This window comes from Carlito syrichta, unplaced genomic scaffold (assembly GCF_000164805.1).
Source record: "Carlito syrichta isolate Samal-C Ts95f unplaced genomic scaffold, Tarsius_syrichta-2.0.1 Scaffold289251, whole genome shotgun sequence".
NCBI lineage: Eukaryota > Metazoa > Chordata > Mammalia > Primates > Tarsiidae > Carlito > Carlito syrichta.
Window position 1 is genome coordinate 437,477 of NW_007233347.1, and position 25,423 is coordinate 462,899.

Genomic DNA, 25,423 nt, shown 5'->3' on the forward strand with positions numbered 1-25,423 from the left:
AATAATTAGATTTTTCCTTGCGTGAGACAACCACGGTGACAACATTCAATAGTGCAGGCATTTCTGGACATTTGGACATTCTGGACTTTTTTTTTTTTTTGAGTTGGAGTCTCACTCTGTCACCCAGACTAGAGTGCAGTGGCCGCTTCTGGCCACCGCAGCCTCGACCTGCTGGGCTTCAGCAATACTTCCGCCTCAGCCTTCCGAGTAGCCGGAATTACAGGCATGCGCTACCACGCCCGGCTGATTTTTTGATTTATTGTAGAGATGAGGTCTCGCTGCCCAGGCGGGTCTCGAACCCACGGGCTCAGGCAATCCACTCACCTCAGCCTCCCAAAGGCGCGGGATTACAGGCTGAGCCACCGAGCCCGGCCTTCTGGACATTTTAAAAACTCTGTCACATATATCCATTCCACTTCAACAAAAGGCCCTCATTAGCTTAAAAGTTGACAGTATAACTGAATTAACATGACGTGGCACTCATAAGATAGTTCTGGATGTGTGACTTGGAGTCATAGTTGCAAAAAATATATACATATTTTTAGAAAGCCCTTATACTTTTGTCTAAAATTACCTGGAACACAACTTCTCAGTCTTGTTTATCCCACATGAATGTTGAAACAAAAGTCATTTTAATTTTGCCCTAACTTTTAATGAAGACACCTCGTTTCTCCCAAAACATACCATAGTTTAGTCTTTTAAAAAAATGTATATGCCTGCTATATCAAACATTAACTTATTTTTTTTCCTTTATACTGTTATTATAGAAACAAGTCTTTATATCATGTTCTTTTGCTCTTAAAGGAAAGTCAGGTTCAAGGTAAGAAATTTCAGCTTTTTTTACTCTTCTTTACCAGGGATAAAATTGGAATCTGAAGGTGGGCCCAAACATTAGCCCTTTCCTGACTGCTACTAGGAATTCAGAGAGATGATACCTTTCCTAAGTTGAAATGGGCAAAGGGAAGCCCAGAGAAGTTTTCTGATATTCTAAAGTTAGTCAAGACATTTAAAAAAAATGCACAGAGTAGAACAGACCCATTCCAAGTATCTGAAGCTCCCTGATGACGTTCTGGGGGTGAAAATGGGTATGTGCTGGGGACACCTTGTGAACACCTGTCAGGAGAGCAGACAGCAAGGGTGCACAGGAAGGGGCAGGTATTATCAAGCTTCAGGGCAAATAAGGTACTGTTCCTTTTCTTCTCTCTTTTTGTGCCTGGCTCAGGCATCAACTCCTCTCTTCCCTCCCTTCCCTTGTATGCGCCTCCGTGTCCCTTTTAACTGCTTCCTCTGTTTTTCCTTAGTAGCATCCTAGTTGATGGCTTGGGCTACAAGAGGGGAAAAAATATCTTAAATGTCAAACAATGCTCACGGTCTCCCTGGAATTTCGAAGAAATAAGGAAAGAGGCAAGAAAGAGCTTTCACAATGTGCATACCAGCTCTACATCATTTCCAGCTACTTGACAACCTTTTGCCCCAGTCTCTGGTCCCAAGAGGAGGGAGGGAGGGAGGGAAGGAAGGAGAGAGGGAAAGGCCTTGCAGAGCTGCTGCCATTCTTGGGTGGCAAAAGCTGCAGCCATCATATGGGGCCCCCTGGCTGGTGTACAGGATGGCAGGCACAGGGCTCTTCCTAAGAGTTGGAGGTTAAGTACCTCGAGTAGTCTTTCTTTTCTTTTTCTCAGAACATTTTGATTTGGCTGAAATCAGATTGATGAGAGAGCTAAATGGGAAAATAAAGTCAGGAAGGACAATTTCTGATGTGGGGGTTTGGGGATGAATTATATTGTCTGTGCCTTGATAACACAAGGTTCAAGGAATAAACTTATATAAAGGTATATAATCCTCAGACAGTTTGCTTTTTACTAAAGTGCCATCAAGTCGATGACTTCTTTTTCTGTTATAAGTGGTCTCTTTAATCACCCAGAGGTGGGGGAGCAGGGGAGGAATGGTTTGGGAAAACATTCAATATTTGAGTTAACACTCTCCTGAGCAGGCGGGATTTTTTTGTTTGCCAACCTTTGTGTTCTTGTATACAGTCAACATTTGGGTACCACACATGTAAAGGCACTCCCAAGTCTCATCTTGATCTGATTTAATAGCCAGGAGTCTGTACAATGAATCATCTGTCCTTTTAATACTTTCCAGGCAGTAAGTCTAGACAACCTACCAGCAGGAGAAATACTTCCATTTTATGAGAAGTAGGTTTAGAATACAGTATAAACATCCTTTAAGAAAGACAAGACACTGACAGATACTCTAAGCCATTGCTGCCCTACAGAACCTTCTGTGATGATGAAAACATTCTAAGTCTATACTGTCAAAATGGCAGCCAATAGCCACATTTGGCTATTTGAATGTAGATCTAAATTAATTAAATAAGATAAAAAATCCAAAACATGTTCAGTGCTCAATAGTAGCCATTTGAATTTAAATAGGAATTAAATATAACAGAAAAGGAAATTAAGAAAACAATTCCATTTCCTATAATATCCAAAAGAATAAAACAGCAATGAACTTAACCAAGGAAGCCAACAACTTGTATACTGAAAACTAGAAGATACTGCTGAAAGAAATTAAAGACAACACAAATAAATGGAAGGGAATACCTGTTCGTGGGTTGGAAGAGTTAATATTGTTAAGATGCCATTACTACCCAAAGCTATGCACAGATTCTAAGCAATCCCTACCAAAATCCCAATATCATTTTTTTGCAGAAATAAAAAAATTTATCCTGAAATACATATAAAATCACAAGGAATTCTGAAGAATCAAAGTAACCTTATTTTTTTTTTTTGAGTTGGAGTCTTACTTCGTTACCCAGGCTGTGGTACAGTGGCATGCTCATGGCCACTCCAGCATCAACCTGCTGAGCTCTGGCGATCCTTCTGCCGCAGCCCTCCAAGTAAGCAGAACCACAGGCGTGCGCTACCATGCCCGGCTAATTTTTTATTTATTGTAGACATGAGGTCTTGCCATGTTGCCCAGGCTGGTCTCAAATCCACTTGCCTCAGTCTTCCAAAGTGCTGGGATTGCATGCTGAGTCACCAAGCCCAGCCCAAAGTAATCTTACAAAAGAACACAGTTGGAGGTCTCACACTTACTGATTTCAGAATGTATTACAGGTTGAGTACCCCAATCCTAAAAGCTTGGGATCAGAAGTGTGCTGGATTTCAGATTTTGGAGTATTTGCATTAGTATTTACTGCTTCCACAGCCCTAATATGAAAAACTCAAAGTCTGAAATGCTCCAAAGGACCTTTCCTTTGAGTGTCATATTGTCACACTTTTGGTGGGGATGTAAAATGGTGCAGCTGCTTTAGAAAACAGTATGGAGGCTCCTCAAAAACTTGAAAATAGGATTGCTGTATGATGCAGCAATCTCACTTCTGGGTATAGATCCAGAAAAAAAAAAAATGGAAAGAAGGATCTCTGAGAGATACCTGCACACCTGTGTTCATAGCAGCATTATTCATAATAGACAAGAGGTAAAAGCACCCCAGATATCCATCAATGGATGAATGCATAAACAAAATGTGACATATACTTACAATGGGGACCCCAAAAAACCTAGAATTACTTTTTAGAGTGCGGGTTCCTTGTAGAAGAGGCTTCCCGTGCTACATAAGTGTTCTAGGAACCCACCAGCATCAGTGTAACAGTTAGCGTTGCTGTGAGAGGCTGTGTTCTGCTTCAGTTACTTTTTTTTTTTTGGAGATTCTTTCAGTGCATTTGCCCATTTCATGATGGGTGATTTATGACTCACCTGCCCACACCACACTGAGTGTTCAGTAGTTTTTGACCCCAAACAGCATGACCCTAATGCCTCATCCTCCTTTTTCACCCAATCTCTCCCAGAGTGACATTTTTTCCCCCCCAGGTGAAAGAAGTCCTTAAAGGGATATGCTTTGCCGATGTGGAAGAGGTGAAACAAAAAATGGCAGAAGCACTAAAAGGCATCAAAATTGTTGATTTCAAAAACTGTTTTGAGCAGTGGAACAAGCATCTCTATAGGTATATTGCATCAAATGGAGAGTACTTGGAAGGTGACTGAAGTTTAAATATGTAAGAATATACATTAAAAAAAAATAAATTCTGCTTTTGGGAGGTCCCCCCTCATACCATAGAATATTATTCAGCCCTAACGAGTGAGGAAATTCTGACACATATTTAGATAAGGATGACTCTTGAGGACATCATGCTAAGTCAAATAAGCCAGTCAAAAATTCAAACACTGCATAATTCCACTTTTATGTGGTGTCTAAAGTAGTCAAATTCATAGAAATGGGAAGTAAAATGGTAGTTGCTAAGAGTTGAGGGGAAGAGGAAATGGGAAATTATTTAAAGGGTATAGTTTTACAAGACTTAAATAGTTTTGGAGATTGGTTACACTACGTTATGAATACATCTTACGCTGCTGAACTTAAAGATGGCTTAAATGGTATATTTTATTTGTGTGTTTTTCCACAATTAAACATTAAAAAAATTATAATTCAGTTTGTCAGTCTCACTAGTCACTTTCCAAGTATTCAATGTGACTAGTCACTACTGAATTTGACAGAGACATTTACCTAAATACTTGGTTGTAAAGAGGTGAGAAGCCTAAGTGATCAAAGAGAAAGGCATTCTCTCTCTCTCTCTCTCTCTCTCTCTCTCTCTCTCTCTCTCTCTCTCTCTCTCTCACACACACACACACACACACACACACACACACACACACACACACACGATGACAAATCCCTCTTATTTAGTTTGCTAGCCAAGAGTCAGCCCTCTCCTTTCCCTGAAGGAGTGCTAATTTTTATGGTTTTACCTAGAACAAGGTATTTTTCTTTTGGTAAATTCACTTTTTCCCTGCTCAAGGAGTACCCAATGTTTGACGTCAAAGCTGTTCTGTTTAACTATGCCTTTTGGTTCACAACTAGGATCTTTGAAACATCAACTTTAATGAATTATAACTTCACAGACATCAAAGGTAGTTAGTTTCACCTTTGGCTACAGGGTTGGAGGCCTGACTCAATCATGAATTAAACACTGATTCTTGAAAGCCTGAGGGAGTTGAAAGAAAACTGCCTGTAGGCAAAGCCATCAAGCCCTTACAACCCTGAATTATCCTTTCAGCAAAATCCTTTTAAGTGTCCATCAGGTTTATAAATCTGAAATGCTCTGGAAAATTAAGATTAAAAAAATTTGTCCAGCCGTTCATTAAAAGGGTCATACTATTATCATGGAGAGAGGCAAAGAGATCTTCTGGTTGATTGGTGAGTCCTTTATGACTGAAGTACAATATTTGTAGACCATAGGACAATGTTGACATCTTTCAACTGATATTAAAAAAACACAGGGTTTAAAACAAAGATGAAGAAAGATACAATTACCTTGTTGCATTTATAGTATGGTGAAAATTAACATTAGATCATCACCTTGCCAGTAATAACAAGTACAAATTATATTCTTCACTTGCAAAATCTGAGTTTATAGCACAGCCTAAGAGCCTTTCAAAAATTACTTAGCAAATAACTAATGCTTTCAAAATATTTTTTTTCACTATATTTTATGATCTGGGCCTTGACAGGGATTAGCTAAACAGGATACAAATTCTTTATCTTGCTTTTTGAGAGATCAGTCAGTTTCTGGAATAGGCTGGAGTAAAATGCCAAAGGAAGCAGTCCAGGCCCACTACCCCTTCAAAGGCCATTTGGTTTTCCTGCTTTCAAAAATGAAAGTATTCTGGCATTGCACTTATTTGTATGGACACTGAGCAGGGTAGGTTGGCCATATATGCTTGAACAAAGAACAGTTTTCATCTTGAATTTTTTTTAGGGGAAGTAAAGTCCTAAAGTAAACAGGAAGTGGGAAGACACTACCGCCCAGCCAGCCAGATTTGTGATGGGTGGAAAGGATGGATGGTGGACGTCTTGGCCTCCCCCTCTTATGCCCATATCGCGCCTTGGGGCACATCCATCTGCACAGAAACAGCACTGGCTCCCGGACTCGCCCAGCTGTTCCCAAAAGCTACTCACCGCTGTGCCATGAACGGTCCTCCTGCGAGAAGAGCCCTCAGGTGGTGTTACAAAGAGTTTTGGTCGATCCATCGGATTTCTAGAGTGTGCGGCTTTGTAGGGCATGATGATGGGGCTGCAAGATGCTGAACGAGGACAAATGGGGATAACTAGGGTGCAGGTGATTGGTTTTACACACAAGAGTGCCAGAGGAGCAGTTGAAGAAAGCCAAAAGCAGGTTCAGGAAAAGGAGCAAAGCAGAGATAGAGAGAAAAGTAGGAAGAAGAAGTTATTACCTAACGGTGCCCAGAACCATCACACTCAGCTGTCCTCACAGTCCTATGAGTTTATGATGTGTCCAAAAGGAAGGCATGTCCAAGTGAAAAATCTGGAATATACTATTAGTAATTTGGCTATTTAAATACTGATGAAAGATACAGATGTAATCCAAAATTGTGAAGAGCAATGTTCTTATATTCCTACTAACTGATGGTTCTGGAAAAACTATGTTCATGATATAAGATAATTTTTACATGAGGACTGGTTTACAATCAGACTTTTCCTAGTTAACTTTAAGATGGAACAAAAGGTGGAAAGAGAGGAAGCGTGCAAGCAGGCAAGCGAGATATACTACGAGTATTTTAGGATTCAAGTTCAACAGCCAGCAGGGGAAAAAAGCAGCTGAATTTGAAAAATGTTAAATGACCAAGTCTTACCAGGTGTTAAGGCTTGTCAAAAAGGATAAGTAATAATTTCCAGAAAAAAAATTCTGTAAATATTTTACTTATTTAGAGGCACACCAAATGCAGGCTTCTGGGTTTTCCCAAAAACCAAGGCATTTGATGGTTCCAAAGAGGCAGCATTAGAACACATGAGGAGGTTGGATATAACTTATTTAAAGCATCGAATAGAATATATATACATTAGAATTGCCAAATTAAAGGTTGCATCATGAATATCTTTTAGTTTTACTCACGATGGAATATTTTTTGAAAAACCACACAGCTTCTGACCATTCATTTTTAAAGGAACACTGTCATTAATCAAGTTATTCCTAGTGACAATGGGTTTAAATAAATTCATACAATACTACGTAGGTATCACAAGTGAGGTGTACTAAGGTCCATTTTCAGATCTCATTCAGAAATCTTGTTTTCCAGCAAAACTAAGACAATTGTACACAATCACCAAAGAGAGGACTGCGTATTTGGACAGGTTATAAAATGACTTTACTCAACTCTAGCCATGGTAGCAACTCTTCAAAGAAAGCATCATGTCAGCAGAATGTAAGAGTATTAATAAATTAACAACTCAAAAGTTCACAAAACAAATCTGGGATAATCTTAATTTCAAAATTATAGCATTTTAAAAATATTTATTTTGGCTTATAGACAGAAAGTTGATCAGACTGAATTTTTATTAATGTGCTCTCATTTATTAAATGCCTGGCAGTATCTTCTGGCTATCACTGAATAACAATAAATAGATTGGAAACTGCACTCTCTTTTTCTATCATTTGAAAACATAATTCTATTTCTTCAGGATAAACTAAAACACTATTCATTTCTTCAGTGCTCCTTAAAAGAGTACGTGTTTCATGGGAACTGACATAAAACTTTACCTCCAACCTTAATAGTGAGGGAAGGATACGTATTGACAAGAGAATCTCTTCTCATTTTTCTAGTTGTGATCATAGAGGAAACCCTTTGAAGATAACCTTTTCTCAAATGCTACAACAAAGCATTTGCATTTTCCAGACAAGAAAGAGTTTCTTAATGCAAAATTCTTCCAAGTCAATCAAATGCATTTAAGGAACAACATCCTGGCACAAGGCACTTCTGGGGATTAGTGACCAGGAGGAAAGGCAGACATTGCCCAGGGCACAGCCAGGAGCCATTAACCTTGCTCAAAGATCAAGAAACCCTAGGAAACAGCCCTGCTCTGAGCCAGTGGGTCTGAAACTGACAACAGAATGAAGCACAGAAAAATGATTTATTTTCCCTCTAGTGGAAAATAAGTTTCATGAGGTATGGAGCATTTACTGAGATCATTCTGGATATAGGCCAATCTCATTATGCCTTCTGGTTTATTTTTTATTTTAATGCTGAGATAATATTAATACAGGTTGAAAATATCCTTAAACCCACCCAATGTAGCCTACAGAAAAAAAGACTCCTCAAATTTAATTGTCCAATGAACATCTTTCGACTAAAATAAACAGCATAAATTCCTTGCAAGAATATTAAATTTCATGGAATTCACTGCTGTACTGAACAATAAGTTCTGAAAAACCTGAAATCTTCACATCAATTATTTGAAATAATCTTGTCCTTATGAAGACACAACAAGAACAAAATATGGTTTTTCTTCCCTAGAGTACCCTCCACATCCCAAGTAGTTTAATTAAATGTGAGCATTTCTTACGGAAATATCTTTGAGAAAAATCTTCCACAATATGCATACTGCATCCTACTCTTCGTTGTAAGTGCACATTAATTTATCTCATTCAACTTCTTCTAAATGTAATAATGAGTGCAGTGAAAAGATAATACAGTTCAAGTGGAGGATAGCACAGACAAATTATATAATAGAATACTAATATTTACTGACAGTCTACTTTGTGCAGGTACTAGTCTAAACATCTTACATATATTCATTTATTTAATCCTGAGTTCTAATAGTCACATGTATTTTGAATGGTCTGGGAAGAAAAAAAAAGGGCATGGAAAAGTCAACCCAAGCAGCGGCTGCAAACGAGAGGTGTGGGCGAGACTGGGATTTCCAGTTCTCAGCTACTCTTGCTGCTCAGGGAGTTTACAGTCATTGCACACTGCGGGGCTCAGAGCGGCTGTTTCAATCTGCAAATGTAACCCTGCTAGCTCTGGATGTAGGTCACCTTCTTGCCAATGGCAATTGGGAATATGATGACGTCAAGGGACAACACTAACATGGGAAGACAAGAAAGAATAATCAAGGAGAGCGATGAAAAATAAAAGTAATGGAAACAGTGTTTTTGCCAAAATAACTGGGAGAGACGTTTATGTACAGCACACCGAATGGAAATGAAACCAAACCAAACCAGAGTTTTGATTCATTTAAACATAAGCTGTATCAATGCCATAGGAGATGATGACCTAGGCAATGCATTAATAAAACAGGCAACTCAAGTAGAATCTGTGCATTGTTTCACACCAAAATAAATTATAGAAATGTATCAATATGTGAAAAGGAGAATGGAGAAGTTGTAAAGTCAACAAGAGCCACTTTGCAGATAAAAAAAAAAGCACCTTGATAGAGTGTAACAGAGAAGGGGGGAAGACAGGCAAGTAGAATGGGTGGAAAATGAGGAAATGGTGCTGGAGAAGACTAGAGGGAGAATGAAAGAATTGACGAGAGTTAGTGATGACAGAAATAACAAAGACAGACAGCTTCCTAGCTAGGAGGCAGGTTTTCAGCCTCACAGTGTGACATACAACGAGGAGATTCAGAAGCATGACAGTCATAAAACTATTTAGATCCTATGAAACTGGGCTGAAAAGCAGTTCAGAAAGTTCTTTAATGAGCTAGACATGAAGAAAAACTTTCATAACTTGTATAAAAGTGTACAATTCACTGGCAGAGAGGAAACACTATCTTGAAATAAGTTGTACTTTTTCTTCCAGAAAAATCTCAGATGCAATGTGACAACTTTGATGGGCTACTTTATAGAAAACATAGAACACTGTGGTACAGCTAGCTGATCACACAACTGCACACAAAGCAACCCTCAGCGTAACAAGGATGGAGGGGTAAGCACGCTTACTATCCAGTCCACCAGCTTTCTAAGTGGCTCTAGTGTAAGTCATTTATTGTCACTACACTTGGTTTCCATGAGATGGTGGGGGGAACGCCCACACTTGCTTTGCTGACTGCTTCACACGGGTACTGTGAGATTTAGGGTTGAAACTCATGTGCTCATTGGGCAGCACAGATGAAAGACACCATAAAACCACCAAGAATTATTATTATTTTTTTTTGAGTCAAGGTCTCACTCTGTCGCCCAGGCTGGAGTGCAGTGGCAGGATCACGGCTCACTACAGCCTTGACCTTCTGGGTTCAGGTGATCCTTCAGTCTCAGCCTCTCAAGTAGCTGGGACTATAGACACAGGCCACTGTGTGTGGCTAATTTATTTTTATTTTTATTTTTTGTAGAGATGAGGTCTGCTATGTTGCCCTGGCTGGTCTCGAACTCCTGGGCTCAAGTGATCCTTATGTCTTAGCCTCCCAAAGTGCTGAGCCACCACACCTGGCTAAGAATTATTATTTATAAAGCAGGCTAATGAACACGGAGAGGCTTGCAAAGACAAAGCACTTTTAAAGAGCATTTTTATGGAAAGAGCACCCAATTTTCTAAGTGCCAAAGATGAGGGCTGGTAGACTGGTTACATAAATAATGCCAGTTATGCCCAGAGATATTTGGTAAAGCCTAAATCTGCTCACCATGAGAAAAATGTTACCCAAGCCTAATGCACACCTTTTTATCAACTAGATATTGGCTCTATACTAACTTCTCATTTAATTAAGTGGCCCGTTTAGACATGTTTTACATCTCAAAAGAGTAGAGGAGTTACAACTAATCATCAAACCAGTACTAGGCATGTTTTCCAATTTTTCAGCAAATGTCACAAAAAAGGACACTACAATTAGCCTTCACAACTCAGAGGGTCCTAGAAGGGTATGCTTCCTAGATTTCAGATAAAAGATTGGTGCAGACAGGATAAGTACCTAGCCACAGTCACATTTAGGACCTATGTTTGAATAACAGATTTGTGCTTTGATTTTTATTCCCAAGTTCACATATTAGTATCCAATAGGAAATAATTTCCATTTTTGACCACCTGCTCAGAGACGGAGGCAGAAAAGAAAGGCAGGTAAGGAATGCCATTTTCTGGTTATGACATGAACAGACAGAAGCCTCGAAAGCCACCTGAGCACAGGGAGGGAACTTCGTCTGCCTGCCTGGCATCTGGTGTCCAGATAAAATGCTAGGGCGGATGCTGGGAGGAGACAATGCCAGGAGTGTGAAACCAACACCGACAGACGTTTCCACCCGGAGAGGAGAGAAGTCCAAGTTAGGAAAAACTGAGATGTGATTAGATGAACACTGGCAACTCATATATGCTTCAAGGGGAGTACTTGACCTCACTGGGAAAGTTCCACCTGGACAGTTTACCTGCTTCTCCAAACAAGGCGGCTGTGCTTTTACTTCTGGCCAGGAACGAATGTGTGGGCGTCAGGAGTCTGTTAACAACGTTGCTCTCCCATGGGCTGAGCTGCAGGCGGCGAGCTAGATGGTCACCACATAAGCAAGATGTTAGAAGCATTCTCTCCAGGGTCAAGAGGGCACAGAACATCATACCTATTGCTTCCACACGCCGAGCCTTGGACAGACCAGGCTTTACAGGGAGGACGGTGGAGAGTCAGGGCAACAGGAACTCTGAAAAAGGGAGCAGCTGTTCCGGAAGTTTGCCTTTCTTCACGATGTTAAGTTTGTGGCAGGTGCTAAATTCGTTTTTTAGATGCAGATTTTGCTAGCCACCCTCCTTCAGTGGTCAACCGGCAATCAGACAAAAATATCGTTTCCACTACAGTTTTGGTGTGTATTGAACACTCCAGGGTGGTGCCATCTGCCGGGCACCAGATGGGTAGAGGACTGATGATACACACCTCAGTCAAAGAGCTTCCTAAGGACCTTGACTAATAAACCCAAACAGAGGCACCGGCAGGTTAAAGGAAGACCAGACTTATAGACATAATTTAATGGGGCCCCATTAAATTATGATAGGGCTCCATGAATTGCTACTTGGGCTATTATTTTAAATGAACGGTATTTAAATTCTAGTAAATGAGTTTTAGTTCAGTTCATAAAAACCATTCACAGTCAAATATTGTTATAAAAATATTATTCCTGTTTGAGAGGAAGTACTAACTTCCAATAAGTACCTTTATTATGTGACCATTTTAAAGGAGTGGCATTTTCGTCAGGCTTTGGTGAATTTAAGAATTAATGGATCATTCAATGTATTTTATTAGAAGTGTCTTTGCAGTTAAATTAAATATTATCTGACATTGAGGCATTAAATAAAAAGATCTGTTACACAAAACTATTGCAATAGTAGAAAGCACCATCTTAACTATCATAAACTATAGCATAGCAGTGTGAGTATGTAACAACAGACTGTAACACTATCTAAAATTAGAATACATTCACAGGATACAATCAATGGGGGAAGAGTGATTAGGATTAATTGAAAATCTTCAACAGAACTCTATTTTCAATAAATGGCAAAGGAAAGAAAGATGAATGCTTCCTTAGAAAACTATAAGATGACTGTGGCTTACAATTGCAGAGATGAATTACATTGAAAAGATAAGCCCCTTTTGTTTTCTACATTGAGTTCAATTACTTTGTTTCTATGAGTCTTTAAGGCATCAACCAAAGAATTTGTCTCAAAATAAGATTACTAGAAATCCTTTTTAACTTGAGTGTAAGCAAATCCAGAGAAATTCATTTTATAGCTTCTGATACTGTGAATGAAAGAGTGCTAGAGGAAATATGTTTTCATTTCCATCACATTCATAGCTATGCTTTGACCAAGATAAGAGATATGGCTTCCATATGAGAACTTTTTAGTAAAGGTTAATAAAGGAGAGCTGGTTTATTGTTTGTTTGTTTGTTTTTGTTTTTCCACCTGGAGGGGACTGGTTTTAAGATTACAAACCTTAAGGAAGAGATATTATTAACTCTCATGAAACAACTTGGGTCCTATTGAAGCACTTTAAAATGAAGTATTACCGATTCCCATTATAAACTACTCAGATCAGGGGAGGCAAACTCAAAGCCCTCTGGGGGACATGTAGGGTAACATAAATAAATTATCTGAGCTAAACAAACTTTGTAGAGGCCTGCCTTATCACTTTCCTCCTATAAGCATGAAATAGCCTTTCAGTTTCAGGTAAACGAATGCCATGAATAAGTCAGGCAAATAGCGCAGATCCTACTTTTTTTCATTAGAAGTAGAAAATCTAAATGTTATAGGAAGTCTTCCATATTTTAAACGTTCACAGTTAATTCAAGTTAAAACAAGAGTAAAAGACACTGCTTAGATAAAATAGAACAAGCTTGTGGGCAGACTTCAGCTTGGGGTCTACTGTGTCTTATAATGTAGATTCTAGGGAAAAAATATATTGACTAATTTTAAGCAAAGAGTAGGTAGCTTATTCTTTTCAACCTCCCTAATGTTCTTTCTTGAGGAAAAGTTGGTAAGCAGAACATTTAAAGATAATGAACACTTTTAACGTAAACATTTCCAGTGGCAACATTCTGTCCGTTACAGACAGAAATTACAGAAACTTTTAGTAATGAGAGGTTTTTTTAGTCCAGGTAATTTTACCAGTCGATCTAACACTAGATTCAGGTATAATAATAAAAAAAACTTGGCCAAGTGCAGTGGCTCACGTCTGTGATCCCAGCACTTTGGGAGGCTGGGGTGAGAGGATTGCTTCAAGACAAGCCTGGGCAACATAGTAAGACCTTGTCTCTACAAAAAAATAAAAATAAAACATGTAGCCAGGTGTAGTGGTGTGTGCGTAGTCCCGGCTACTTGGGAGGCTGAGGCAGGAGGATCACTTGAGCCTAGGGGTTTGAAGCTGCAGTGAGACATGATCATGCCAACTGTACTCCAGTCTGGGTGACAGAGTAAGACCTTGACTTAAAAAAAATTAAAAACTGGTGGGGCACAGACATAAAACTAATGACCAGCTTCCACTGGCTTTGGAGGGCATGGGAAGCCCATCTTGAAGAAGTGCCTATTTACCAAGCAATATGGAAATAGTCTGGTGTTTTTAATAACCAATAGAGCTATTTGGATGCATTCTAGCTCAATGTTAGCCCTAATGGTATCAGAAACTCAATTTATATTTTATTTTTATTTTTTATATAGAGACAGCATCTTACTGTGTTGACCAGGTTGGTCTTGAACTCCTGGCTTCAAGTGATTCTCCCGCATCAGCCTCCTAAGGTGCTAGAATTACAGGCATGAACCAATCACACCCAGCCCAGAACCTCAATTTAATATGAGCTTACAGACTTTGCTATAGGACTGAGAAAACTCAAACAGTCTAATAATGATGCCTATACCTTCTTGACAGTTTTGTATATAAAGTTGTCCAGTTTAATAATCTGACAAGAATGTTTTCTAATGAGATAATAAAGCCTAACCAACTTTAAAAAATACATAACAGGAAAGAAACTAAACACATCACTTAGATTTCTACATTAGAGACATTCAAATTTAGGAGAGTTTTTATTCTTAGTAAAAGGCCTAAGCCTCTCACTGTCCTAGTGAGGAATTTGGCTAACTTTAAAAAATATTGCTTCCTGGACCACATGGGAACTTCTTTCAGGCTGACCTGGCTTGTTAGACCAGGAACAAGACTCGTGCTCCCCCTCCAGTCCTGTGATTCCAGCGTGGTATTCAGTTTTCAGACCTGTGCCATGATTGGAGTGGTACTTTTCTGGCTTCTGCTATGAACTGGTGATGGAACTTCCCCTTGACTCTGATGTCCTATGCTCTAACTCTCCAATTCTAACGTTATATCTGCACCATCTCCTCATCGCTCCAAAAAAGAACACATGGATTCAGAGTCGATCTAAGAAAGGACACTCATGCAGGTAAAAACTGAGCATGCAACACATGGGTAAAGAGCTGGTAAAAACTGACAGGGCAACACATGGGTAAAGAGCTTGTGGTCCCTCTTTTAGTGCCCCCTCTCCAGCAATTAGCCTACAGGACATGAAGTCCAGCTCTCAACTTTTTACAGACTCTCTTACCCCAGCTGTAGTAGGCAATCCATCCAACAGATCTTTCTCAGTTCTCTAAGAAGATCCAGTTAGATATTATCATGCAGAGTCCATAAAACATCTCTTTAATCGATACAGACAACTCAGCACTGTCACTCCACAGAAGCATGGACAGGATACTGCCCAGTTATTCCCCACTACCCCACTGCCACCTCATGCTAATTTGGGACAATAAGCCAAGTTTAACTTTAAAAGTACTGTAAAATCCTAATTGTAGTTAGTCTTAGACCCAGGTTCACAAAAGTTTGAAATTAAAGCACTGAATAAGTGACCAGTTCCAAAGAAAAGATGAATAAACAACTGTAAGAACAGCATTCACGTGCTTTTATCTTATATTAAGGGATAGGTTTAAAAATAAAGGATAGTTAGGGAAGAAATTTTAATTCCTAATACTTATGAATAATAATTCTTAATACTTATAAGGTCCCTAATTTGATTACATTCTAATATTGATGATTTAGGAAAAGTTTAGGTTAAGCAAAAAAAAAAGGTTTCAGTTAAAAGTCAAGAATAGAGAGTTGTTCAAACATACTGCTTTAAGAGATTAGTTATAAAATCACATCAACACTCATAGAATATTGTACATTACAATGATACCATAACAACTTTTATACAATACAAAATATATAAATACACATACACACACAGAACATGCACACATTACATTCATTTTAAAGATGATAAACACTGAAACTTTCCCAGTTTCTTAATAAAGTAATCAAAGTAACCACAATTTGTTACTTTTAAAGAGTATGCGTCTTATGTTGCACAATAATTATTTGGTTTTATTTAAAATCACTTTAGGTATGTAAAACAAGTAGCTTGTCTAAAAAGCTTGATTTTGTGTCTTTCTATGATATATGTAAAGTAAAACTTTCACCTTATAAATAACTCAACATTCATGTACTGTAAATCCATGGGATGAATAAAATTCAACATTCATGTACTGTAAATCCATGGGATGAATAAAACTCAAAATTCAAATAGGATGTTAATTGCAGGACTATGAATATTAAACATTTTAGGAGGCTGTAATGACGATGATATTCTCAAAGTTAGGCCAAAACCATCAAGAGTAAATAAATGAACACCGAAAAACCAATAGCACACATAGGAAATGCAGTAAGAAATGTTTGGTTAAAAGAGAAATGAATTATCAAAATGAAATCTACCAACACGAATCATTTAAAAGTGTTTAGAAGGTCAGAGCCTGGAATTCCCAAAGTACAGACGAAAAAGCCAAAGACATTGATTGAAGTAAAAGAAATATTCATAACAAAGATAGTTTGCACTTTGGTGGATAAGTGGGTGATTTCTGGAGCTGTAAACTCATTTACTAAAAGTTGAGAGAAGCACCACTTGCATCACTGCTAGATGCAATCATTCAGCCAAGTTCTAAAATGAGAAATGTTCTTGTCGCAAGGAAAATGCTGCTCAGCCGTTTATTGCTTTTTTACTCTGAAGTTTTTTTCTTCCTATTTAAGAAACGTAGGGAAAGCAACTTCAGATGCTTATTTTTATCTGCAAACATCCAGAAAAAAGGCATTAAATAAACAACAGAACACTTTTTTGGTTTTCCTTTGCACTGTACCTCTATCTGGAGAATTTAGTAAAGTTGCAGATGAAGAGGAGAGCCGCTTGCTAATGACGGGATCAACATGTTTCGAAAGATTCATGGTGGAAACTGACCGCCTGTCTGGATCTAAAACAAATGGAGATAATGCTAATTGACAGCCAGCATGCAGGATTGCAATTTCCTAGTTCACTGATGCAGGGAAAAACTAGGATTGGATGCTTTCAGCTCTATTTCTAGATCTGTCATTATAACACAGTTTTCTAAGCAGACATTTTAAAGGTAACTTAAAGGCTAGAAATAAAACTCTTTTTTCTTATAGGATCAAATAAATATTCAGTTCACCAGTTTGTCAGCTATGGAAATTCAAGGATATTGTTATAATACAAGTGGATGAAGAGAAGAGGAAGGCCAGCAAATGGCTTCGAAAATAGTGGAGGCACATTACAAAGCAAAAGAGGACCACAAAAGTGAACTCCTCTGTCGTTTCTGAAGCTGACAATGCTAGGAAGACAGAGTGTGAACACTGGAATCAAAGAACACCAGGTTCTGTGTAACTCCTGACACTTTTGCTTGGAGAGTCATTTTATCCTGGGCATTAAAGTTCATTATAGGAGCGTGTGCAGGTGTGTGCATGTATTTTTTTTTTTTAAAGAAGGAAATCTAATTATGGAACAAATGGCCATTACAACTTTTCTTTTTTAAAATCTAGCCGGGCATGGTGGCTAATGCCTATAATCCTAGCACTTTGGGAGTCCGAGGTGAGAGGATTGCCTGAGCCCTCAGGTTCAAGACCAGCCTGGGCAACTTGGTGAGACCTCATCTCTACAATTAAAAAAAAAAAAAAAAATTAGCTGGGCATGGTGGCGCGCGCCTGCAGTTCCATCTAGTTGGAAGGCTGAGGTGGAAGAATTGCCTGAGCCCAGCAGGTTGAGGCTGTGGTGGTTGTGAGTGTGCCACAGTACTCTAGCCTGGGCGACAGAGTGAGATTCCGACTAAATAAAATAAAATAAAAATAAAATTAAAAAAAATCTACTAATAACTCCACATCTATGCCAATGAGTTTAGCGTGGCCTATAAATATAGAATCTCAGCACACAAGCTTGTCCAACAAAACTGATAGCAATATAATCGGAATCCTAAGTTTATGAACGATAATTTTGTTCATCCTGCTGCTGAGTAATTTAGAATTCTTCTAGTTCAAATCAGAAGGGAAATAACCATATGAAAGATGCAAATCAGCAGCTTGCTGTTGGCACAGTGGAATCTAGTTGTAATCATATTCCTTAGCACAAATCATGTTCCCCAAGTAAAGCTGCACATAATAAAAATAAAAAAAATCTCATGACTATATTTTATCTAGGAGGCAGCTGGATGTTCTGACAGCCAAAGTGAAAGGGGTTTTGCTCTATTTTGTTTTATTTTCCATTGTTACCGGCTTCTAAAACTACAACAGTATTCCTTGTGGCAGATGGTTTCACAACCCAGCTGCCATTGTCTAACTAACCTTGGCGGTACAAACTTTGTGGTGAACTTTCACCCAAGGAATAACCATTTTTGACTATTACTTATAGTGCACTGGTGATAAGGAAAACTTCCATTAACATCAGACCTTTCTGTCTTCATCTGGGATTCATTTTTACAGTTCAAGCAAATTTATTATTCAAAAAACAAATAAACAAACACAACATTTCTGTGACTCACATTTACATGTAACTGATGGGCTCTTACAGCAGTTCTAACACAAGGAAAAGATTTGGGGTAAAACATCGAAAGGAACATCCTAGTGATGAAACGTGAGGGACAGGGCACAAGGAAGAATTTTGAAGGTCATTTCCTGGTGATTTTACAGCAATACATCTTCTGATATTGTTTTATATGTTAATATTAAACTTTAGGTGGGGGGAAATCATGTCCATGTGTCTGTCCTCAGGCAGATTCTCAACAGGCCATTAAAACCACTTAGATCTGCTTCAGAGTAAGTAAAACAAACAAACAAAAAAGAGCAAGACCAGGTCTTCCCATCCTAAAAAATACTGAATAGTAAAACATCTAAATCTGCCATAGATGGTTAAAATTTGTTATATTACTTAACATGTGAGATCGTTTATTCATTTTTTTCTCACTGAACAAAACAAATTCACAAAAGAGTTTATGGGTAAGTTTTAAAAAGATAAAGTTTTGCAAACCAGTGCTAGTTGATGTGCTAGCAGTTGGACATTGACTTTGATGTAGTTTCTAGGATCTGTCTATTGGTCAGCAAACAGTGACTGAGTACCCACCATGTATCAGGTATTGTAAAGTAAAGCGTATTCAAAATGAATGAGGCCTGGTTTCTGCTCTCAGGATCACAGCAGACAGTTTTCTGATCTTTGAGAACTTTGGCAAATCCCAGTTATTTTCAGACAAACGTCTCTGTTCTACATAGGAGTAACTTGCTCTAATTCACAGCCCTTATTAAGATAGATTTTATCTAAGAGCTCACAAACGTAACACTGGTTTCTCTTGTTTTTGGGTGGTGGGAATAAAGGTCATAGATTAAACTCCAAGTATGGAAGCAAAATTGAAAACTAAGTAGCTTAATTTCCCCTCAAAAATGTTTGACAATCTATATCTGTATATTCCTACCACATACATGCAAAGCATGAAGCCAAGTACAAGAAAAATAGGGTTATAAAAATATATGTCCTGACAGTTTTAGCTATGAATTGTATATACAAAGCTACAATGAAACATCACACATAAATGATACTGATCACAGATTTGATACATGCCCCAACAACTACCATTGGTCATTAAGAACCAGGAACAAAAAAGAGTTTTCACATCATAAGAAAATAAGTTGTACGCTGGGGTGGCCGTGAATGTGCCACTACATTCCAACCTGGGTGACGGAGTGAGACTCCGACTCCAAAAAAAACAAAGTAAGTTGTGGTGATATTCTTTTTACACGTTTTTTAAATGCAGGGGTTATAAAAGACATATAGAACATTAGGAATGAAAACGAACAGAGCAAGCAAACAAACAAAAATCCACAGTTTACATGAAAATGAAAAATGGCAACATCAGTATTAATTGGGGAGGTGGGGAGTTCAACTGCATGTATTTTGATCCCAGGTAGTTTTTTAGCTAAAAAAAAAATTTTTTTTAAGGTTTTACCCAAAATGATCATTTAAAGGAGAAGGCAAACATGCCACATGTAATCGCTTTATTTCAACACCTTTAAGTCACCCGAGTCATATTATCACACTTAAGAGACACTGTGCCAATCCCAGATCTAGGTCTATGCAACAGGGTGTTAAGCATGCATTATGACTAAGGTGGTGGTGATGGTTCAGCTATCGATGAACTGGCCCAAGGCCTGAGGCACGAGCTACAGATCAGGCAGTCAGCAATCACAGAGATGTCTGTACCAGATTTTCTAGTACCACCAAAAGTTGTGAAGTGGTGGTCCAGGCCTGCTAAATCAAAAGGAGAATGGTGACTCAACCAAACCACCTGGGGACAGAATGTAAGACAATGATTTTTTTCAAAAAGCAAATTTAAAGAAATAAAGGTTATTAGACTTACACAAATGGAAAAAAAATGAACACAATATGTAAAATTCAAAGTGTATTGAATTTACAGTACAAAAATAAAACTTTTTGGTGAGGTCAAATTTCAATATGATTTTATGTCTGTTCACGAAGAAGGAAATGGTTTAGACATCTACTACTATTTCTAGTTTAATAAACCTGCACTTTCCTACAGAGCATAAGTGTTGCATATACTTTAGGGTAGGAACACTTACGCTCAAAGGATTCTGATCAGTCAACACAACTATGATTATTCCAGAGAAAAAGAGAAAACTGGTTCACTTATTTCACAATCCTGACACCCTTATGCAAATAAATGATGTTGAAACTAGCATGTTTATTTAGAAACACTGCATAGATGTGACTCTTTCAGGAATTTTGTAACACATGAGAAAGCAGCCTGTGGCAGGGGAAGAGAACCTTATCTTCTAACCTCCATCACCCTCTTATCCTCAGTGGAAGCATCATTTAATTACAGTTTAATTATTTCAGCGGGATTTTGTTTTGCAAAACAGATTTAGAAAAAAGGAGGAAACACACTTTTACTTCTGAGAGAGAGAGAGAGAGAGAGAGAGAGAGAGAGAGAAAGACTGACTGTGAACGTGGCCACTGTGTGTTTACCTGCGCTGTGGATGCTGGGGCTCCCATGCAGAGAGCCCCCCCATGACCACCGATTGGGCTTCTGTTTGGGCTTCTGGCTCCTTTCCATTGTGCGTCGTACAACGGCTTCATGGCGTTCCTCGAATGAAAGACGGGAGCTGATGGTTAGATTCAACCTGGTTGTTTGAAGCTTCTTCAACTCAAGGCAGAGGGGAGTGAGGAGTGCTGCTTCAATTCCCACCCTGCTGCTCCTGACCTGTGTCTGCACCTTATCTCAGGGTGGGAATGGCATCAATCAGGAAGGGTCTCGGAAGTCGTTGGGTCCCAGTTCATAAAGCACTTGGTATACAACAGGCACACACATAAACAGCTCTTACTACTGGGATGCGATGCCTTCATGTACACAGCACACATATGCACGGTGGGGCGGGTCTTAGCTTAAACGAATGCTTAACACACATGGTACCATATTTAAACACGGAAGACATGAATAACCCTCACCCCGTGACTTACTAAACTGCATGCCCTAGCCGGGCTCGGTGGCTCAGCCTGTAATCCCGCTCTTTGGGAGGCTGAGGTAGTGGATTGCCTGAGCCCGCGGGTTTGAGACCCGCCTGGGCAACTTGGCGAGACCTCATCTCTACAACAAAATCAAAAAATTAGCCAGGTGTGGTAGTGCACGCCTGTAGTTCCAGCTACTTGGAAGGCTGAGGCGGAAGGATCGCCGGGTCCCAGCAGGTCGAGGCTGCGGTGGCCGGGAGAGTGCCACTGCACTCCAGTCTGGGCAGAGTGAGACTCCAACTCAAAAAAAAAAAAAAAAAAAATTGCATGCCCTTGTGTAATTTATGCATTCTGAGTCTGAATTTCTATTTTTGCAAAAACTAATATATAATACTCACTCAGGGGTCAAGTAAGAGTAAAATGAGATAATTTATGTGAAAGTGTTTGCAAGCAGCACAGCCCTCCAGAAATCCAATGACTTGGAGTGGGCTTAATACCCCAGTACAGATGAAGTGCACGTTAATAAGTCATAGAATGAGTCCAGAGAAATGGGTTTTTAAGGTTTCTATGGCAATAAGAGTAAACAGCCCATGGTCTACGTGATTCCCACTCCCCAACCGCCTCTGGAAACCACAGCCATCCGTACAGTTGATGACTCTGGAACTATCTTGCTATGCAGCCTGCCCTGGAATGGAAAGCGTCACAGGAAGTCTGCTGCACTTCTGAACGAGAGGGGCCTCCCGTGTCCTTCTGGTGGGGGGGAGGATGGGGGTGGCTCACTTTGTCCTCCTCGAGTCTCTGCCTCCGCTTCTCCTCCACGGCAGCCCGTCTCCGCTCCTCCTTCTGCCTCTGCTCCTCCAGCCTCTTCTTCCGCTCTTCCAGGTGCTTTTCATAGTGCTGCCTGGCTCGCTCTTCTCTTTCTAACCATACTATTTCTCTTGCGGCTTCAAAGAGGGGGAAAAAAAAGAGACAAATCAAACACAGGCTGGTTGGAAAAGTGAATAGTTAGGGCTGTGTCAAGTGGTCTAGGATGAACTAACACGAGTTCTTTAGTTTTGTATTAACAAGCATGGCCTTTGCTTTCTTCGTATTTTCAGGAAAAAAAGTACTATGGTTAATTTTTAGCATAATGCTAACTGTGAGGTCGAAGAAGATGCACTGAGTTCTACTCTTTGGGAATCCACACAGCCCTCTGGTTTGCTAAGGCATGAAACACACGTTCTGGTTTCAACCCTGATATTGATACAATTCGCTTAAAATCAATAGTTCTCCCCCACCTCCCTCTCCATTTTTATTTACTTATTTATTTTTTTGAGTCGGAGTCTCACTGTATCGACCAGGCTGGAGTGCAGTGGCACTCTCACAGTCACCACAGCCTTGAAGTGCTGGGCTCAGGTGATCTTTCTGCCTTAGCCTTCCAAGTAGTTGGAACCACAGGCATGCGCCACCATGCCTGGCTAATTTTTTCATTTACTGTAGAGATGAGGTCTCGCCATGTTGCTCAGGCTGGTCTCGAACCTGTGGGTTCAGGTAATACTTTCATCTCTGCCTCTCAAGGTGTTGGGATTGCAGGCATGAGCCACCACACCAGGCTATTTTTATTTTTTTAAAGACAGGGTCTTGTTCTTGCTCATTGCATCCTCAAATTCCTAGCCTCACGCAAGCCTCTGGCCTTGGCCTCCCAAAATGTTGAGATTACAGGCATGAGTCACCGGGTCTCTCTCATTTTAAACAATGTGATGTCCTCCAGCCTATAACTACATTTCTTGCAACATAGCATTGGTTCTGTGTAAGTATTAAGAGGATTAGTTGAGAAAGGATGTCTAAATGCCTCACAGGTGTATCACACTAAGTCAGCTTAAGGGAGAGGAGGAACTGAGTAAGCAGGGGACTTTGTGTCTGAGGAGTTCACAGTCCGGTTATGTAAGAAGATTTAAGTACATCAAAAGCTGACTGAAAATAGACGTTCTAAAAAAATATTGTCCAACAGTGGAATGCTTCTTTTCTTCTTTATGTAATACAGGCTCTTTCCTCATTTTAGGGGAAAAAGTGTCCCACAAGGCTATTTTCATCACTATGATGCTTCTTTCAGCTGTGATAACAAAAAACATCTACAGGCCGGGCTTGGTGGCTCAGCCTATAATCCCAGCACTTTGGGAGGCCGAAGTGAGTGGATTGCCTGAGCCCGTGGGTTGGAGACCCACCTGGGCAACTACAATAAATCCAAAAATTAGCCAGGCGTGGTAGTGCACGCCTATAATTCCAGCTACTTGGAAGGCTGAGGCGGAAGGATCGCCGAAGCCCAGGAGGTCGACGCTGAGGTGGCCATGAGTGTGCCACGGCACTCTAGCCTGGGCGACAGAGTGAGACTCCAACTAAAAAAACAATGACAACAACAACAAAAAACCCATCTATGAGTTATTAACACTGTAGCCCAAAGTGTCCACACAAAATTTAGGGTATAAGTCTTGGGGACAAAACATGGCACAGAAATTAAAATATTATCTATCAAGATATAAAAACAGAAACTCTGGTATCATTAAATCTTTCCGAAGTCAGGCATTTGAGGAAACACATCTACTGAAAGGAATGTGAACTGACTACTTGAGTGGAAAGAAAAAGACAAGGACAAATTCAAGACAAGTCTGTGCTGCCAACATTCAGGGTGGCGCATGAGAGAGCTGGGAGTGGTTCTCCCAGTGGTTCTGCTGCTGATGGGTGCTGAAACCTCAGAGGTGTACATTTGAATTTCAGTCTTCTCACCTAAAACAAGGACATAGATCTTCACGGTTCTTTACAATTTGAAAAGTCCCTTGTTCCAAAGAAATTCACAGGCCCAAGTTAAAAATTGACTTCAAGGGAAGAAGCACATAGTATGTGCTCAATAAATAGTTACTGAATGATTGGGGAAAAAAAATGATTGGGTGTGGTGGCTCAGTCCTGTAATCCCAGGACTTTGGGAGGCAGAGGTGAGAAGACTGCCCGAGTCCAGGGGTTTGAAACCAGTTTGGGCAACTTGACGAGACCTCATCTCTAAAATAATTTTTTTTTTTTAGAAGACAGAATCAGTTTTTATTGAAATTTAGACACCATTATTTGTCCTTGGATGATACAGGAAAGACTTTCAAAGGAGAAATCTTGAATAATAGGAGGGAAGAACTAAGGATTGAATCTCTTTTTAAAAAACTTTTATTATAAAGATGTGGGGTACAATTCAGGGTTAGGTAAAACGTTGATCATGCAGGTACCCATGTTGATGAGGTATGCCCCTCCCTCCCCTAGCAGTTTCCCTCAACTGCCAATCCCTCCCTCCCTCCCCTGACAGTTTCCACCACTGCCAATCGCTTTCTTATAGCATTATAATTGTTCAAGGTCCGTTTATGAGTAAGAACATATGGAACTCTGTTCTCTGTTTCTGTGATAAATCACTGAGTATGATAAAATACATTTTTTAAAAAATGAGCTAGACGTGGGTCTGTGGTTCCAGCTACTTGGAAGGCTCAGGTGGAAGGATCACCGGAACCCAACAGCTGCAGAAAAAAACTCAAGAAAAATAAAAAGAAAAAAGAAAAGATGCCATGAGAACCCACTTTAAAAGTTAACAGACTGAGGATATAATATTGACACTTTTTCTTTTTTTTTTTTTGAGTTGGAGTCTCACTCTGTTGCCCAGGCTGGAGTCAGTGGCACACTCACGGCCACCCCACGGTCGACCTGCTGGGCTCCAGCGATCCTTCTGCCTCAGCCTTCCGAGTAGCCAGAACTACAGGTGCGCGCTACCACGCCCAGCTGATTTTTGTTTTTTATTGTAGATATGAGGTCTTGCCAAGTTGCCCGGGCTGGTCTTGAACCCGTGGGCTCAGGCAATCCACTCGCCTTGGCCTCCCAAAGTGCTGGGATTACAGGCTGAGGCACCGAGCCTGGCCTAGAGATTTTTCATATCAACACATCCAACATGAATCTAACAATCTTTTTAATGACTACATAGTATTTCATTGTCTTTGTGCCTTATTTTACATAACTAGTTACCAACTGACTGGTGGTAGGTTATTTAAGTGGATTCCAGTACGTTACTCATTCATACCTCAAATGACACCACTGTACTATCATAACTCTGTATGCAGGTGGAGAACTGCTGAATCAAAAAGAATATACATTTAAGCAAAATTTTTTTTTTGAGATAAGGTCTCACTCTATGGTCCAGACTGGAGTTCAGTGGCAAAATCACAGCTCACCACAGCCTCTAACACCTTGGCAATCCCCCTCCTTGGTTCCTG

At 39.7% G+C, this 25,423-nt stretch overlaps 1 protein-coding gene across 1 annotated transcript in view; it reads right to left on the reverse strand.

Moving 5' to 3' along the window:
- Nucleotides 1-25,423, reverse strand: part of MAP7 (microtubule associated protein 7) — a 190,038-nt gene that overhangs the window by 27,360 nt on the left and 137,255 nt on the right. Inside the window, exons 5-9 of the mRNA XM_021710500.1 lie at nucleotides 21,927-22,090; nucleotides 20,667-20,784; nucleotides 16,489-16,599; nucleotides 11,208-11,321; nucleotides 6,017-6,165 (exon numbers count right to left, since the gene is read on the reverse strand). Coding sequence (XP_021566175.1) covers nucleotides 6,017-6,165; nucleotides 11,208-11,321; nucleotides 16,489-16,599; nucleotides 20,667-20,784; nucleotides 21,927-22,090 — 656 coding nt within the window. The remainder of the gene's footprint in view (nucleotides 1-6,016; nucleotides 6,166-11,207; nucleotides 11,322-16,488; nucleotides 16,600-20,666; nucleotides 20,785-21,926; nucleotides 22,091-25,423) is intronic.